Genomic DNA, 17,745 nt, shown 5'->3' on the forward strand with positions numbered 1-17,745 from the left:
AGCAGCGCACTATCCAGTGCGGCACCGGGCCAGCCCCAGATGGATCAGAAACTTCTGCACTTTGATTCTGTAGGCTGTTAGAAACTCAGTGTATCATACAACCAGGCTGCTGCTTTCAACTGATGGATCCCAGGCAGAGTCTGCAGCTAGACCCCAAAACAGCTTTTCAGCCCCCATCTTTTATGGCAGATGCTGTCACATGCCTGTCAAGCAAATTTCAGACTTGGTTCTTTAAGAACAGTTTTCCTTCACTGAGGAATGGACTCTGTGGGCTCACATAGCAGGATCCTGCATTGTGTTCCACTATACTTGAGAAAAACTTTTTATAGCTATGGAAAATTTTGTTCTTGTGCTTCACAAGTCAAAGAAGTTTAAGAGTCTTGCCAAGTTGCTTAGTGTGGACACTTCTTCAGAGATGGAAGCCAGCAGAAATCTTTGGTTATCCAGATACAAAATACAATGACTGTTTATTTGGGAACAGCCTGCTTTCTTCATGAATACATTTTGTAAGTGTGCTGGCCCACAAACAACTGAAATGGAAAACTATCTGTAGAGAATGCAATTTCATGACAGTTAAAAAAAAAAAACAAAACAAAAACCAAAAAAACACAGCACTCCATCATCTATAGGAGAAACAGAGTCCCACAGTTGGCTTTATACTCACCAGCATGGCTTGAAAAAGTTGGAACTGGGAAACAATGTGATTTTCACGCATGATATTGATATGGTTTTAAGCCCCAGCCACTTTTTAAAAAGCACAATTTAGCTTTGGTTTTTTCATTCTTTAGAAGACATCTTTGGATTGTTAAGCATTGTACACAATTGCTGGAAGATTTTTAAATCAGTGGTAGTGATAGTCTCAGTGTCCCCAGTCCTGATATATACAGTGGAACACTTATTTTAAAATTGCCCTTAGGTTTGCTCTCACCTCTAACACATTTCTAGTTAGTGTTGGAAAGAAGTTTCCCCTGGACTCCCAGAGTGGCATTCCCACCCAAGCACAACTGCCCTCCTTACCCACAAAGTAGCTTGCCTTTTCCGACTGTACAGACATATACATATATACTCAAGTGCACACACGCGCCCACACAAAGTCACACACACACACACACCACCCCTCAGGAGTGATTTTGATCAGACAATGTTTAGCCAGACAGCACCTCCCAGGGATAAGCACACGTGCAGCAGCTGTCAAAAGGAGAAGTCGCTTTACTTTCTTTTAAACTTGCAATGTTTGTCTTTATTTTGTTCTTTATATTTTGAAAGTGAAAAGAAATAGTAATGAGTCAATTTCTTTTTGTTTTTTTTAAATATTTGTTCTATGTATTTACAAGCCTTAAAGTTGCCCTAAAGATTTCAAAAGTAATAAGAGTACTTTTCCCAGGGTAGCACTTTTTTTAAAAAAACAATTCTTGGAGTTCTCTGGTCCACAGCATTTCCTTCTGTTCCAAGGTTATGTATGTTTTGATTACTAATGTGATATATATATATTTTTTCTGAAGCAAGCTGAGAGGCAGGCAGAAAGATCTGATGCCAAAAGAAAAAAAAAATCTTTCTTACCTTGTTCACCCCAAACCTTCTCAAATCTGGACTAACTACTAGGTCTTAAAACAAACGTGAGGTGCATCTGAAGGGAAGGGAAATTTATTTCTCTGCTTTTCTATTTTACAAGTTGTTTACAGAAACTGCAAATTAAAAAATTACACTGGCATTTGCAGTCCTTAAAATAAATTAAAAGTTCTCAACTTTTTTTTTTTTTTGCTAAACATGTTTTTTTTTTTTTTAAGTATAAGTCCTTGTTTAAAAAGAAAAGATTAAAACAGAAAATATTTTCTATAAATAATACATGTATTTTGGTTTTAGTGCTCCCGCCCTCAGGTTTGAAGTTTACTTTTTTCCAGTACCTTTTTCCTCCATGATCACCTTTTTTCTCTTTCCCCTCTCCCACTCGTGCATACATGGGGGTTTCTGCGAGAATTGGCCTTGCTGCACTGTGATTGGCGAAGACGTGAAACTTTTTAAAAAAATACTTAAATTGTTTCTTTTGTTTCGTTTCGTGTATTTGAAGTTTTAGTTATCCTCAGACTCCTCTTCTGCTTCCCGCAGCCACGTGAAGAACGCCGTGACAGATTTCAGGGCCACGCCCTTCCCATTCTGCTCTGCAGGGTCCTTGCTGCTCTCCCATTTGTAGAAGGCATCCTCAGAGATCACCTCCTCATCATATAGACAATCAAAAAACATCCGTAGCAAATCTGCAAAGGGGTGAAAATAAACCATTAGTTTGGGGGCAGTGTAGTTGTGAGAAAAAGCATGTATTTCAAAGCAGTGAATGAATGAATACACATGAATTCCCCCAGAAAAAAAGCATCAGTGACAATTCATCATACTTGTTCTTGATAATATAATAGCACAACAGTTTGTCTTAAAAGGAGGAAAAAAAGAGTTAAGCAGTCTAAATTATTTTTTATTCCTATTATTTTATTCAATTTGAACTATTTCCTGACACTGGTGAAGGGGTTTCATATTATGTAGTTCTCAACCTAAACACTAAAAATTAAAGTGTAATTTCTTACTTTCTTCTTTATACATTTCTCCATCATTTGAAAATTTACAGTTCTATTTTTATAAATTTTTGGGGGAAAAAGGTACGATATACTTTCCCCCCATGTAATGTTGTATTTTAAAAATGAAAAGAATAATCATTCATATGGAAAACATGGGCAAAAACTATCTCCTCTGGATTTTATCTAGTAAAACTATAGTTATTTGTTATTTTAAATATCCAAACTGAGTAATTTTAATTCTCTGTTTTGCTCTCACAGTGGAAACTTAGCTTTATATTATTGTTCAAAAAAGAGAGAACATTGGAAGAGATTATTAAGCCCCCCCAAAAGGGTTTTATATATAGTATTCTTTAAAAAAAAAAAAAAACTTCCTTCACTATGAACTTTTAAAATTCATTTATAGTCAGCTCTCTGACCACTCATATTAATGGACGGAAGCAGTGGAATAAACAATAAATGCTAATAAATATTAGGTTTAAAATAAGTCATATTAAAATTTTTCTTTAGCTAAATCTTTGTAATTACATTAGTTAAGCTAACACTTCATTCTCTAAACTCCAATTGGCCTAAGGGGAAATGGAAGCAAATAGCCAGAATTCTATTGGTGGTAAATTTAGAATTAAACATTTCTCCAGGGATTACTGTAGCTGATAATTATGACAGATACTTTAAATTGTTTTTTTGATCAGTAAGGGGATCGCAACCCTTGGCTTGGTGTCGCCCACGCCGCGCTCAGCCAGTGAGGGCACCGGCCATCCCTATATAGGATCCGAACCCATGGCCTCCGTGCTCCCAGTGCCGCACTCTCCCGAGTGAGCCACAGGGTCGGCTGGATACTTTAACTTGACTGGCTGAGAACACAGGATCAATTTCATTCAATCACTTAACTATCTCACTTAAAAAGTTAGTGTTCACGGGGCCGGCCCGGTGGCGCACTGCTACACTGCGCCGCTTGTGAGCACAGTGGCGCTCCCGCCGAGGGTTCGGATCCCACATACAGACCGGTTCCCGCTCACTGGCTGAGCGAGGTGCGGGTGCGACACGGAGGGTTGTGATCCTGTTGCCAGTCCCGGTCCGGTACGGGCGCAACACTGAGGGTTGCAATCCATTGCCGGACACGAAAAAAGACAAAAAGGAAAAAAAAAAAAGTTAGCGTTCACTTCTTATAAGAATAGAAATAAGGAAGCATGATGTTAAATGTCCTTTCAAACATACTCAGAGAAAGAAAACAAAATTAGATTAATTTCTCTGATTCAGACTTTGATGTTTCCTCTGTTACATTCTGAGGATAATTTGTTTCTATCTTTTCCTTTATCTCCTAGAGGGACTTGCCAGCACCAGGAAAGCTACAACCTAGGGAAATACCAAAGATCTGCTTTAGCTGTCTCTAAAAAAGGCGTGTACTTTTTCAAATTTCACAAATTTCAACTGCATTTTCAAGATTTAATAGAATTCACTAATTCACTCATACCACAATGACATGGGTGTGCCAGTTACCTTCTTTGTCTGGTTAGCCAAGAATTAATCATAACCTTTAACTGAAAACTATTCTAAAATGCCATAGTCAATACATCATGGTTACTAAACTTAAGGTCTTTGTTGGGTGTCTGAGGATTCTGAAGAGCATCATCTACAAGACCATTAAACCATTTTCATGCCTTATACCAGCATTGTTCAGTATGATAGCCACTAGCCACATGGTGGCTATTTAAATAAAATAAAATAAAATGAAAAGTTCAGTTCCTCAGTCACAATATAGCCACATTTAAGTGCACAACTGCCACATGTGACTCATGGTTACCATACTGGATGGTACAGGTATATTTCTATCATTGCAGAAAGTTTTATAAGACACGCCCTAGAATGAGTATTAGATCTCTAATACTCATTTTGGCCAGCCGCCCAAAACAAAACAAAACAAAAAATCTCTACAGTTTTCTTGTTGCCATTTTCTCGTATTTATGTAAAAAATTCAGATTTATTAAAACTGTTGGTTATCTGAGTTTTTGTTACTAATGATTCTTCAAACCCCAAATCCTATCTGAAGTCTTGGCCTGGATAAATCTCACCCATTGGTTGGGTGAACTGTAACATGAGGTAAACTTACTGGCAGGTTGATCAAGTTTTACTATTGATGCTTGTAGTGCATAAAGTGCTTGCAGTTCCTTCTCTGTATCTGAATCTAGGTACTTGAGTAAGATTGGCACTCTCTGCTTGATAACAGCAGTGTCCACTCTGAAGGTAGAACAGTCAGCTAGAGGTGACAGAAGAAGCAGGCATTACATTTAAGAAGTTAACACACAGACCCATTTTTAATTTTCTGATAGGACCCATAAGACCCTGTAAGGAAAGAGGAGGCAAGGGGGTCCAAGGCAAAGATTTCGAAATCCAAAATGATATGAAATTTTTAATGGACATTCTCTCAAAAATATAAAACACGGAGGGGGGGATGCATTTTGAGTGCTACTTCCCCTCAAGAGTAGTACACCCACTTATTTATCATTAATTATAATGAAAGAATGGGAACATGACAGAAGTTTATGACAAACTACAAAAGCAACATTAATCAAATGGCTCACCATAGAAACTGACAGGCAATTGAACTAATGGATATGTTAACTAGCTTGATTTAATCATTCCACATAGTTATACATATATCAAAACATCACAGTGCACCCCATAAATGTATACAATTTGTTAATCAAAAATGATATTAATAATAAAAAAATAAAATATGAATTCAAGTGAATACTTAAAAAACACAATAAAATAGGAAATTGAAGTGATAAGTTAATGCAAATCTTTTCAGAAGGGTAAATGAATGGGCATTTAAGTATTACTAGGAAGATAAAATTAATTGTGATAGTGGCAAACAACATAACTGATCTAGGCTTTGAGGAAAGGGCATGATAAAAAGGGGCTGAGGAAAGTATCCTCAGGCATTCTCAGTGCCAAGAAGCATAAGGTTTTATATTCTCGGCAAGTTATTAGGACACAATTTTGTTTTTAAAAGCAGCTTTTGATTTTAAAACACTAAAGTCTTACGGTTCCACAGATACTTGAAATAATTTTTAAAAATTTTTTGGGGTGGCTGGCTGGTACAAGGATCTGAACTCTTTTTTTTTTCCTTTTTGTCTTTTTTACTGACCGGTAACAGGATCGCAACCCTTGGTGTTGCTCCCGCACCGCGCTCAGCCAGTGAGCTGGAACGTGTCTCCACATGGGATCTGAACCCTCGGCGGGAGCGCCGCTGCGCTCCCAAGCGGCGCACTCTCCATTGCGCCACCAGGCCGGCCCAAGGATCTGAACTCTTGACTTTGGTGTTATAACACTGCACTCTAACCAAACTGAGCTAACCGGCCAGCCCAATTTTTAAAATTTTTTATAAAGACTTTCTACATAGTTGGCTATTTACCTCATTAAAGAACTAAAATTGGAAAAAAAAAATAATCTGACAGAAAATTAGTTCTGAAACTAAATTTAAGTGGCAGGAAGCTGTCTTCTAAAATGACAAAGGCAGACCTGAAATTCTGGGACAACTTTTGAGCTGACAGATTTTTTTCCCCTCACTTCAGTAACAGAAATGTGGATTTCTATCTGAGGCTAAGTATATGTCCTCATTAAATATTGTTAAATACTGTATGTGGCTTGGAATAGTTAAGAGTTTCTACCAATCCTAATCCTATCCCATTTATGTAATTCATAAACATTCAATAAAATTGTCATATTATATAAAGCCTACACAGAGCAGGAGAAACTGTTGGTATTTTCTTTCCTCACATATGTATTTATATAAAATGGCTTTTCTGATGAGAATAGCCTTCCATTGATATTAGATTAAGAATATTCAACCTGTTTGTTGTAACTCACGAATGGAAGGAGGAGGAAACCTTGAATGTTGAAAGTGAAAAGGTAAGAAAAAGCTACGAACAACATAGTGAAAAACAACCCAAGCAGCATGCGGTAATTTTCTCCTTAATTGAAGAACACAAGGCATGCAGTAACTGCTCAGATCTGGGTTCTCCATAGGCAGAAAGGGCACCTATTTGCACAGAAACTGAGCTTTTTAGGGCAAGTTTTGAAGACAACATACCACGTAATCAGTAGGTGACATAATAGGGATTTCAGATGTTAAGAGCTACCTTCAGAAATGTCACTTACCTATAATAGCTGCTTTACAAACGGCTGTCATTAAAGCTCTAAGGAATGTAGGTGAACTCATCTGGCTTTCATCTAGGTTAGCCTGAAGTCAAAAAGAAATGGAACAGTTAAAGGTACCCTAGCACACCAAACCAGGGTTTACCTAGCACCAAAGGCAGGTTTTTGCACATTCTCGCAAAAATTAAACATGACTCATTGAAAAATAGTTTTTAAATAATTGAATAAGGAGGTAGGATAGGCAATGGAAAGCTCCCTGAAAACTAAATAATGCTACTTACAACATTTCACATAGAACTGGCAGTAGCCAAACTAATTTTCAATTATATAGTGTTTATGAACTATGTACATTTTGAAGTACAACCATTTAAAAACGTTTTTCTTGGGCCAGCCCGGTGGCGCACTGCTACAGTGCACCACTTGGGAGCGCAGCGGCGCTCCCGCAGAGGGTTCGGATCCCACATACAGACCGGTTCCCGCTCACTGGCTGAGCAAGGTGCGGCCGCAACACCGAGGGTTGCGATCCTGTTGCCGGTCCCGGTCTGGTACGGGCGCAACACTGAGGGTTGCCGGTCACGAAAAAAGACAAAAAGGAAAAGAAAAAAAAACGTTTTTCTTCCTCAATAAATAATCCATATTAAGATGATCGATCCTCGGGCCAGCCCGGTGGCGCACTGCTACAGTGCACCTCTTGGGAGCGCAGCGGCGCTCCCGCCGAGGGTTCGGATCCCACATACAGACCGGTTCCTGCTCACTGGCTGAGCGAGGTGCGGCCGCAACACCGAGGGTTGTGATTCCGTTGCCGGTCCCGGTCCGGTACGGGCGTGACACTGAGGGTTGCGATCCATTGCCGGACATGAAAAAAGACAAATAAATAAATAAATAAATAAATAAATAAATAAATAACACAATGTTATTTTGTGGTCAAAATAGTTATTTAAAGGAACAACTACATCACAACTTCAGTGTATTTTAAAAACTACTTTCTCAGTAGTGTGCAACTATTATTCTTTCATTTGCCAACACTGCTTTTTCATTTTAATTTTAAAGTGCATTTGAGGCATTGCTCGAGATTAACCTCCAATAAACCATTCAGGTGGTGAGAAAATTGTAACTCCTTTCTAAGAATGGCAAGAAAAAATGCATTTAGAGATGTTAATTAGAGTAAATGGGTCATTAACTTTATTTTTAGTTTATTTCTCTTATGATCTTATTGCTACTCAACACTGTACTTAACCAGATGAGTAGTAAAAGGAGGAGATAAACAAAAGGAGACATTTTCTAGGTAGGTGTTTAAAATACTTGTCCAAGTATTCATACTTATGCCTATGAACAGAATTAATGCTTGTCTCAGCTTCCTTTAATAGCATAGCATGATAGTTCCCACTGAAAGGGCCAGTCTTAAAATGACTGGCCAGGAAAAATTAAAGCTGTCATTATAAACTTCTGTGTTAGAAAGCTAAGAATTTCAAAAATATTTAGAGATCAGTTTAAAGTTGATGAATTTTAGAACTGAGGTAGTAGATTAACCAGAAGCTCTCTCTTTTTTTTTTTTCCTTTTTTGTCTTTTTTCGTGACCGGCAACGGATCGCAACCCTCAGTGTCGCGCCCGTATTGCACCCGTACCGGACCGGGACCGGCAACGGGATCGCAACCCTCGGTGTTGCCCCCGCACCTCGCTCAGCCAGTGAGCGGCCGGTCTGTATGTGGGATCCGAACCCTCGGCGGGAGTGCTGCCGCGCTTCCCAAGCGGCGCACTGTAGCAGTGCGCCACCGGGCCGGCCCTAACCAGAAGCTCTCTCTTTGTTGAATACCTAATCTCAAACATCACTTGGGAGGAACTGGTCGTCCCTTGAGAACGAGTTAAGAGTGGTTAACAAGTCCAATGGCCAGCTTTGTGAGATACCTGCAGAGCACATGGAAGACTCTGTTCTAGTTAGAGCTTCATTACCAATTTTTTCCACAGAACAGAAACGTGGTGCCAGTGCTGACAACTAAGGTGATGGTGTGGGAGGGGTGTCACCAAGAACCACACATGGAAGGATTCATGATGATTTATGTGCTGTAGCCAGTTGCTGCTTTGTACATCTTTAAAAACACCTCATTTAGGCTGAAGCCAGGCTGGACTAGCCCCAAAGAAGTTACTTCTGCAAAGTCTGAACAATTATTTTTGAATTGTTCAAATGAGAGAATAACACCATTACTTTCTGGCTCATCAATACTTAATAAACAAGTTGACAGAGCTATTTCAAGCACTGAATATTACTTGAAATTCCCAAAGGATTAGACTTCAAGCATAGTCTGAGAAAAAAAGACAAATGAGCTAAGGGTAATTAAATAACAAATACCACTTCCAAAGCATTTGACTGTTTCTTCTGTTATAAAGAAATTACATATTTCTTCTACCAAAGAGCCAAATATTATAATTCTCATTAGTATTCATGAGTAGAACAGACCTGAAGAAAAATGTCAAGACTAAAGTATAGATTAAGCAAAGATGTTAACAAAAAAGGGCAAGAACAGGAAGGAAGGTGGACTTGCTACTTACGATAGATAAGCAAAGTCAGATTTACAAAATACTGGTATTAGACATAGAGCAACAAATGTCTATATGAATTGTGAGCTCAGCTACTATTATGTTTTTATCTTTTCTCTCCTTTTTAAAATTTTTAAATTTTAATTTTTTTTGTTTCTTTTTCTTACCAGTGAGACTTTTTTTGATTTTTAAAGTCATCTTTATTAGGTAGAATTTACATTCAGTAAAATTTATCCTTTGTCTTATTTTTAAGGAGAATAAATTTTTGGTACAAACTACGCAGAATAAATATTCATATAAAGAAATAAAGCCCAACATGGATGAAGAGGTAAAAGTATCATTTTGTAATACATGAGAAAATAAAAAACCAAACTGATGAAATAATGACCTATGAAAAATCATGGAGAAAGAGAATGATGTTAAATATGCAAAGAATGTCCTGCCTTCCAAAACAGAAAGCAGGTATATGATGTCAATAACAAACCAGAAAGTCTGATGCTGATTCTATGCTAAATCCTAGAACAAACTAATATAAAAATGGTTTAATAGTTTTAGGAAAGAGGCAGTTACACTAAGAGGGAGAAATAAATTCATGAAAAACAAGTCATGCTAAACTAACCCTTTCTTTCTGATTTGATTACTATATGGAGTTCAAACAAATTCTCTGAACTTCAGCAAGGCATTCGACAAATTATCTGACAGATATCTCCTAGAGGGTAAAGTGAAAAGGTAAACTAGACAGTAATGTGAAATAATAAACAGGTCCACAGGGACAGGGGTGGGGGCTGGCTCCTGAAGGTATGCTGCCTTGTATTTGGTCCTACCCATTCACATTTTACCCATAATTTTGATGAGGACGAAATTGGTATATTAATGAAATTAAAGGATGATGCAAAGTGAAAATGATGGCAAGCATATTTTATGATCCAGTCAGAACCCACAGACTAAAAAAGGTATCTAATTTAAGAAGACTGCCAGAAGCACAGAGTCCAAAAATAAAAAATGCAACATACCACCTGAACTACACTGTTGAACATACACCGATCTGGTGATCATGCTCAGTTTGCACATGTCACTTTGAGAGGGATGTTTAAAATCCAGGCTATGTTTGGATAACAGCAACCAGACAAGGGTCTGGATACTAAGATTTCAAGAAAGGATGAAAAGAGCCTAGAAAGAAGACAGGGATACAATGGCAGGCTATTAAAATTATTTAAAAGATTCCCACTAAGGTGGGACAACAGACTTACTATCTTGTATAGACATGGGGAAAAAAATAGGTAAAAAAAAAAAAAATCAAATCATTAGATGCTTCATTATTTCTCAGTACCTGGAAGTGGTTAAAGAAACAACACTCTTTAGAAGGGCTACAAAAGAGCATTTATAAAAGAGGGAGAAGATTAGACTAGTTCTTCATAGCTTACTTTCAAATTATTCTATGATTGCAAGAAAAATGTGCATAAATAAAACATACTTTCATAAACAAGAATTACTATTTAAAGGAATAAAGCAGAAGATTAAAAACAGACACGATTAGCATAAACTCCACAGCACAATATAAAGTATAAAATTTTCAGAAGGGGCCATTAATATGAAGACATAAGCCAACACATTTCATAATAATACATATTGCTAAGTTTAGCTAGGATACTATTTAAATGTGAGAATATTTAGAAACATTCATTTTTTAATGATTAAAATATAGAGTGTATCCTAAACTAAAGAGAGACCCAGAGAAATGGCTTATATTCTGAGTATTTTTACTTGACTTTATAAAAAACTGCAAGTCATAAAAATAGCCTTAGTGTTTCAAATATACAAACGTGTTAAAATAAAAACTAACTTTGCTAAGGTTAAAAACTCCTACAAAGTGAAAGGATAGGTATTTGAATTAAGAGGACCCCACAAGAATCTTTCTTGCAGATATGAGGAAGGGTGACATGGTCTTTATACCTCTACCCAGTCAAATATCTGTTCATCATTTGCTTTGTCCTCAATAATGAGTTTCTCGAGTCGCTTATATAGCTCTTCAGCGGAGAGTTCTTTCTTTGAAAGTGCTTGGGAGGAACAGGAACTGTCAGATTCCAGAAAGTCCAATTTCTGAAACAAAATATTAAACATTAATATAATGCAATATTATTATCCTTAGATGAAAACGAAATCATGGGTATATCTTCTATTTCACATGGGATCAAAATGATCAGAAGTTATTTTATATTTGTAGGTTTGAAAGACTATCACTCCATTATTCTACTAAATATTTCTCCAACTTCTCATACTGTGTGTCTCTGATTCTCCTTAGAAAACAAGCAGACAAATCTCCTGCAATTATCTCTCTGGCCATGCTTACTTCAAGTCATTTTCAGCTTCAATCTTGCTCTGAGCTGTGACATAGCTCTTTAAGGTGGGGTTGAAGCCGTACGAAATGTTATAATTTAATTCTATTTCTGTAACCTATGGTTTAATATTACTATCACCACAAAGCAGCTGTTAGTACTCTATAGTCTTGGCTTTGTTAAGTCCTTCAAACACTTCTTGACCATTCTGAATCCAATTGTGAAAAATGACGCTACAACTGTTTAACTCTTAGATAAGTAGTTAAAAAAAATCTATAATCAAAATTATTGGTAATTTTTAAGGGTATAAGGCAATGAGCTAAGTAGGTATGCCTTGCTTTATGCAGTTTCTCTATGCAAAAACCATAAAAACTAAAACATTAAAAATTATTTATATAAGGTTTTCTCCAGGATCTTCAGAGACTCTGATATGTTCCTATACCCTACCCCTGATGCAGAAAGTGAAAGCCACTGTCTTGAGTTCTGTGTTTTTCATCCCACTGTTTTGTTTCTACCACATATGTATCATCACTAAATATTTCCCTATAAGGATTCAGAAACCTGGTTCAATACAGCAAACACTTTTTCTGATTCAGTGTTGGTAAAATAAATATCCCATCCCTCATGCTCTAATATACACACAAAAGCACAAGATGAAGGCAATAAGCTCTTTTAAGAAAAGGCAATAAATTTTTCATAATCTTGAAATATTTTCCAAATTAATTTTAGTGCCCCAAAGTGTTAGAATACCTACACAGAATGCCTGTTTAACCTACTCCAAGCCTACAGAAATAATTTGTCTGAGAGCAATTAACTACAATAACAAAATAAAGTACGTTGTCCATTAATAAAATAAAATGACATAAAAATTTGGAAATGAAAGGCTTTACCACTGCTAAAGGAGCTAGTGGTGAGCTGTAAAGATTATACTGATCACTGGGGAGAAATATTTGTATCTCAGAACCTCTGTCTTTCTGTACAAGTTATGTGATCTTCCTAATACCTGGGCTTTGAATTTATGGATGAATTCACCACTACCTCTTTCAGAATGCTTCAAGAATCCCAGAGAAAGGGCATCAAACCATTTATTTTGTGATAAAGCCAAAAGTCAGTATATAGAAGGTCAAGTGTTTTGGAACTTCATTTTTCTAACTACATTTTAAACAATTACACCATAATAACACCACCACAATTTATTGAGTACCTGTCTGAGCTCAGTGCTTTGAAAACACCTTATTGAATCACCACAAAAACTTTACAAGATAGGCATTATTAGCATTTTATAGGTGAGAAGTCTGAGGCTTAGAGAAATCAAGTTATTTGCTTAAAGTCGATTATTAAGTGGTAGAAAACTGGAATCTGAAATCAGGCTTATTTGACTTCAGAGCAGGGTGCCACATGTTTTCATTTCTCTTGGATATATACCTGGAACTGGAATTGCTAAGTCATATAGCAAGTATATGAAGAACCACCTTTAAGCTATTATTGTCATAACTGTATCTTTACACATTGTGTGTCTATTAACATAGATCTATAATTATTATTTTATGCATGTGTCTTTTTAATCATATAGGAAATAAAAAGAGGAGTTACGAATCAAAAACATAATAATACTAGATTCTATATTTACCTATATACTTACCTTTACCAGAGATATTTATTTCTTCATCTGGCTTTGAGTTCCTGTCTAGTGTCCTTTTCTTTCAGCTTGAAGGACTGCCTTTAGCATTTCTTGTAGGGAAGTAGACTCACTTGGCTTTTTATCTTTTTTATTTTTTTGGCAGCTGGCTGGAATAGGGATCCGAACCCGTGACCTTGGTGTTACAAGGCTGCACTCTAACCAACAGAGCTAACCAGTCAACCCCTATACTTGGCTTTTTTATAATCTGAAAATATCTTAATTTCTCCTTCATTTTTGAAGGAAATTTTGCCAGATCTAGTATTCTCAGTTGACAGTTTTTTTCTTTCAGGACTTTAAATATACAGTCCCACTGCCTTGTGACCTCCATGGTTTCTGATGAGAAACCGGCTGTTAATCTTATTGAGGACCCCCTGTGTGAGGAGCCACTTCTCTCTTGCTGTTTTCAAGATTTTTTTCTTTCTCTTTGTCATATATGAGGGGAGTTTGAAAAGTTTGTGGAAAAATGGAATTAAAAGATACAATAAAAAATATAAACTTTCCTAACATGAGCTCCATCAAGGTCAAGACACTTTTGTAAGTGATGATACCAGCCATTCAGTTGATCCCTAAAGAACTGAGGGTCCTGGCAATTCAACCATGTCAATACAATCTTTTTACATTATTAACTGGAAGAAAAGCGGGGGGCGTGCCTTTTAAAGATTTTTTTAAGATTAGGAAACAAAAAGAAGTCAAAAGAAGGCAAATCAGGACTGTAAGGTGTATGCCCAAATAATTTCCCATTGAAATACACACAGAATTGCCCTTGTTTGATCAGAGGAATGTGCAGGAGCACTGTTGGAGTGGAGAAAGACTCTCTGGTGAAGCTTTCCTGAGCATTTTACTGCTATAGCTTTGGCTAACTTTCTCCAAACACTCTCATAATAAGCAGATGTTATCATTCTTTGGCCTTCCAGAAAGTCAACAAGCAAAATACCTTAAGCATCTCAAAAAACTATTGCCGTGACATTTGCTTTTGTCTGGTCTGCTCTTGCTTAGACTGTAACACTTCCACCTCTTGGTAGCCACGGCTTTGATTGTGCTTTGTATTCAAGATCGTGCTTTGTATTCAAGATCGTACTGGTAAAGTCATTTGTCATCTCCTTTTACAATTCTTCATAGAGATATTTCAGGATCTTGATCCCACTTGCTGAACCAATTGAGATGTCTGTGGCTACTGTTTCTGCTGCCAATCATTGGTTCTCTTCCATTAGGGCATGAATGAGATTAATTTTTTTCTTGCAAATTGACATTGATGGTCTGCCACTGTGGGCTTCATCTTCAACATCATCTTGTCTGTTCTTAAAACAAGTCGTCCATTTGTAAACTGCTGATTTCTTTTGGGCACTATCCCCATAAGCTTTTCATATAGTACCGATAATTTCACCAGTCTTCTACCCAAGCTTCACCAATAAATTTGATATCTGTTCTTGCTTCAATTTTTGTAAAATTCATGTTACTTGAAGGGGCTCTTTTCAAACTGATGTCTTATTTTTCTTATTGCCTCAAACTAGATCCTGTTCAGACATGTTGTAACAAGTTAGTATGAATTTATATTGGTGTAAAAATTTTTTTTAAATCCATTCTTAGTTTTTCCATAATGTGTATTTTCCATGTACTTTTTGAAGACCCCGGGTATGTCTTGGTGTAGATCTCTGTGAGTTTATTCTGCTTGGAATTCATTGAGATTCCTGGATATGTAGATTCATGTCTATCACCAAATTTGGGAATATTTCAGTCATTATTTCTTCAAATATTTTTTATGCCCCTTTCTCTCTTCTTCTGACAGTCCATTATGTATATGCTGGTATGTTTCATGGTGTCCCACAGGTACATTAGGTTCTGTTCATTTTTCTTGATTTTATTTGCTTTCTGCTCCTCAGACTGAGCAATTTCAATTTCCCCATTTTTAAGTCTGCTAATTCATTCTTCTGCTGCTCAAATTTGTTGTTGAACCCCTTCTAGTTAATTTTTTATTTCAACTATTATAACTTTTTCAGCCCCAGAATTTCTATTTCATTCCTTTCCCTATCTGTTCATATATCATTCTCTTGATTTCCTTTAGTTCTTCATCCAAGGTTTCCTTCAGCAATCTAAGCATATATTTTTTTAAGTTTAAATTAAAAAAATTTTTTTTAAATTTATTATTAGTATATTCATTCTTATAAATCATGGTATTTCTTTATCATTTCTTCTGATGAGCATATTTAAGACAGTTAATTTAAAATCTTTGGGCTGGCCCGTGGCTCACTCAGCAGAGTGCAGTGCTGATAACACCAAGGCCACGGGTTCAGATCCCATATAGGGATGGCCGGTTCGCTCACTTGGGAGAGCGTGGTGCTGACAACACCAAGTCAAGGGCTAAGATCCCCTTACCAGTCATCTTTAAAAAAAAAAAAAAAAATTAAAATCTTTGTCTAGTACGTTCAACATTTGGGCTTGCTCAGGGACTTTTCTGTCAGTTCCTTTTCTTCCCCTGTGAATGAGCCATACTTACTTATTCATTTGTATGCTTTATAATTTTCTTGAGAACTAAACAATTTGAATATTGTAATGTAATGTATTGTATTGTAATAAAAACTCTGGACATCAGATCCTCTCCTTTCCCTGGGGATTGCTGATGTTGTCTGTTGAGAGATACAGTCATTTGTCTGCTTAGTGACTTTTCCTAACTATTTTTCAAGGACTATATTGCTTATTATGTGTGGCCCTGCAGTCTAAGTCTCTGTCTTATTATTTCCATGGTCAGCCAGGGACCTTACTGATATTTCATTGAATGCTTGGCTCCAACAAGAAAAGAAAGATGCAGAGGGAGAGAAAGTGGGAGAGGGAAGAAAAGAAGGGTAGGGCAGACAGAGAGAGAAAGTAGGGAGGGAGAGAGGGCAGACAGGAAGGTATTCTATGCTTTTCACAGCCCAAGGTGCTGCTTTCAGCCTGAAGGGGTTGAAACAACGCCCTCTCCCCTGTCCTTCCTCCCCCCACATATTGGTCCCTCAGTCAACTGCCAAGGAGAACAATAGAGAAAACTCCCATCCTTAGAGAAGAAGGTCCTTGTTGCTCAATCTGGCACGAGTTAGCTGCACCAGAAACAATGTGCTGCCATCTCCCTGGCTGTCTGCCAGAGGGCTGGGTGAGGGTTGGTAGGCTTTATGCAAAATCCCGAAATTTACTGAAATTTACCAGATTTTTTTCACCAACCCTGGTGTTAATATTGCATATGTTGACTAGACTCCACAATTCCAAAACAGTTGATTCTAACAGATCCTGCCAGTTCAATAGTTGTTTTAGTAGAGAGACTGACTCCTAGAGCTACCTATTCCACCGTCTTCCCTACAACCATATATCAATTTTTGAATATTAAACGAAACTTACATTCTTGGAATAAATCCTACCTTATTATGATGTATATATTGCTTTGCATATATTGTTAGATTTGATTTTCAAAAATTTTGTTGAGAAATATTTCTCTATGTTAATGAGGAATATTGGTCTATAGTTTTCTTGAAATGTCTTTTGTTTGGTTTTGATATCAGAGTAATAGTGGTCTCATAGAATGAGTAGGGAAGTAGTCTCCCCTCTTCAGTTTTCTAGAATTGGTATAGAATTTTTTTGCTGAATTGCTATTATTTCTTCTTTAAATGTTCAGTAGAATTCACCTGTGAAACCACTGAGGCCTGGCGATTTCCTTGTGGGAACATTTTTAACTACAACTTCAATTTCTTTAAAAGATATTTAGATTATTATCTTCTTGAGTGGCTCTAGTAGTTTGTATCTTTCAAGAAATTTGTTCATTTCAACTAGGTTGAGGTACTTATTGGCATAAATTTACAAAATTTACTTATCCAATTTTTTTATGTACAGAATCTGCAATGATGTCACCTCTTTCATTCATGATATTGGTAATTTGTGCCTTCTCTTTTTAATTTTTTTCCTGATCAGTCTGGCCAGAGATTTATCAATTTTACCTTCTCAAAAAATTAGCTTTTGACTCCATTCAATGACTTTTCTGTGTTGTTTGCTGTTTCATTGATTTCTATTATTTCCTTCTCTTTTTTTTAATTGAATCATAATTGATTATACATATTTTGGGGGTTCAATGTTGACATATGTTGATCAAATCAATATTAGTAGTATGTACATTGTTACAAATTGTATTCTTTATGCCCCACGTCCAATCTCTATCTCCCTCTCCCTCCCCCCTCCCACCACTGATAACCCTAGATTTCTTCTCTCCCACTGAAAGAGTAATGGTTACTCTGTCTGTCCAATGCTGAAAGGTGTTTTCAGATGCCCCAATATTATCATAGAGCAGCTGCTTCTTCTGTCACTCTGGAATGGGCTTTGTGGAGAGAGACAGATTCTTCTTTTCTTTGGTCTCTGCTGGCAACTCTCCTTGTGTCAATGCACTCCAGTGACCGGTGGACCATCTACATTGTGGTTGTGCTGTCTAGCCACTTTTGTGGCAACTGTGGT

At 36.9% G+C, this 17,745-nt stretch overlaps 1 protein-coding gene across 2 annotated transcripts in view; it reads right to left on the bottom strand.

Annotated features, from left to right (window-relative positions):
* Positions 1-1,799: 1,799 nt before the first annotated feature.
* EIF4G3 (eukaryotic translation initiation factor 4 gamma, 3) overlaps positions 1,800-17,745 on the bottom strand; it is a 196,929-nt gene continuing 180,983 nt past the window's right edge. For both annotated transcript variants that reach the window (XM_008590706.1, XM_008590701.1), the window contains 4 exons: positions 11,212-11,358; positions 6,726-6,807; positions 4,672-4,818; positions 1,800-2,252 (listed from right to left, as the gene is read on the bottom strand). In XM_008590706.1, the coding sequence (XP_008588928.1) occupies positions 2,071-2,252; positions 4,672-4,818; positions 6,726-6,807; positions 11,212-11,358 (558 nt within the window). In that variant the 3' untranslated portion in view covers positions 1,800-2,070. The remainder of the gene's footprint in view (positions 2,253-4,671; positions 4,819-6,725; positions 6,808-11,211; positions 11,359-17,745) is intronic.

The sequence above is a fragment of the Galeopterus variegatus genome, unplaced genomic scaffold, assembly GCF_000696425.1.
Source record: "Galeopterus variegatus unplaced genomic scaffold, G_variegatus-3.0.2 Scaffold142, whole genome shotgun sequence".
NCBI lineage: Eukaryota > Metazoa > Chordata > Mammalia > Dermoptera > Cynocephalidae > Galeopterus > Galeopterus variegatus.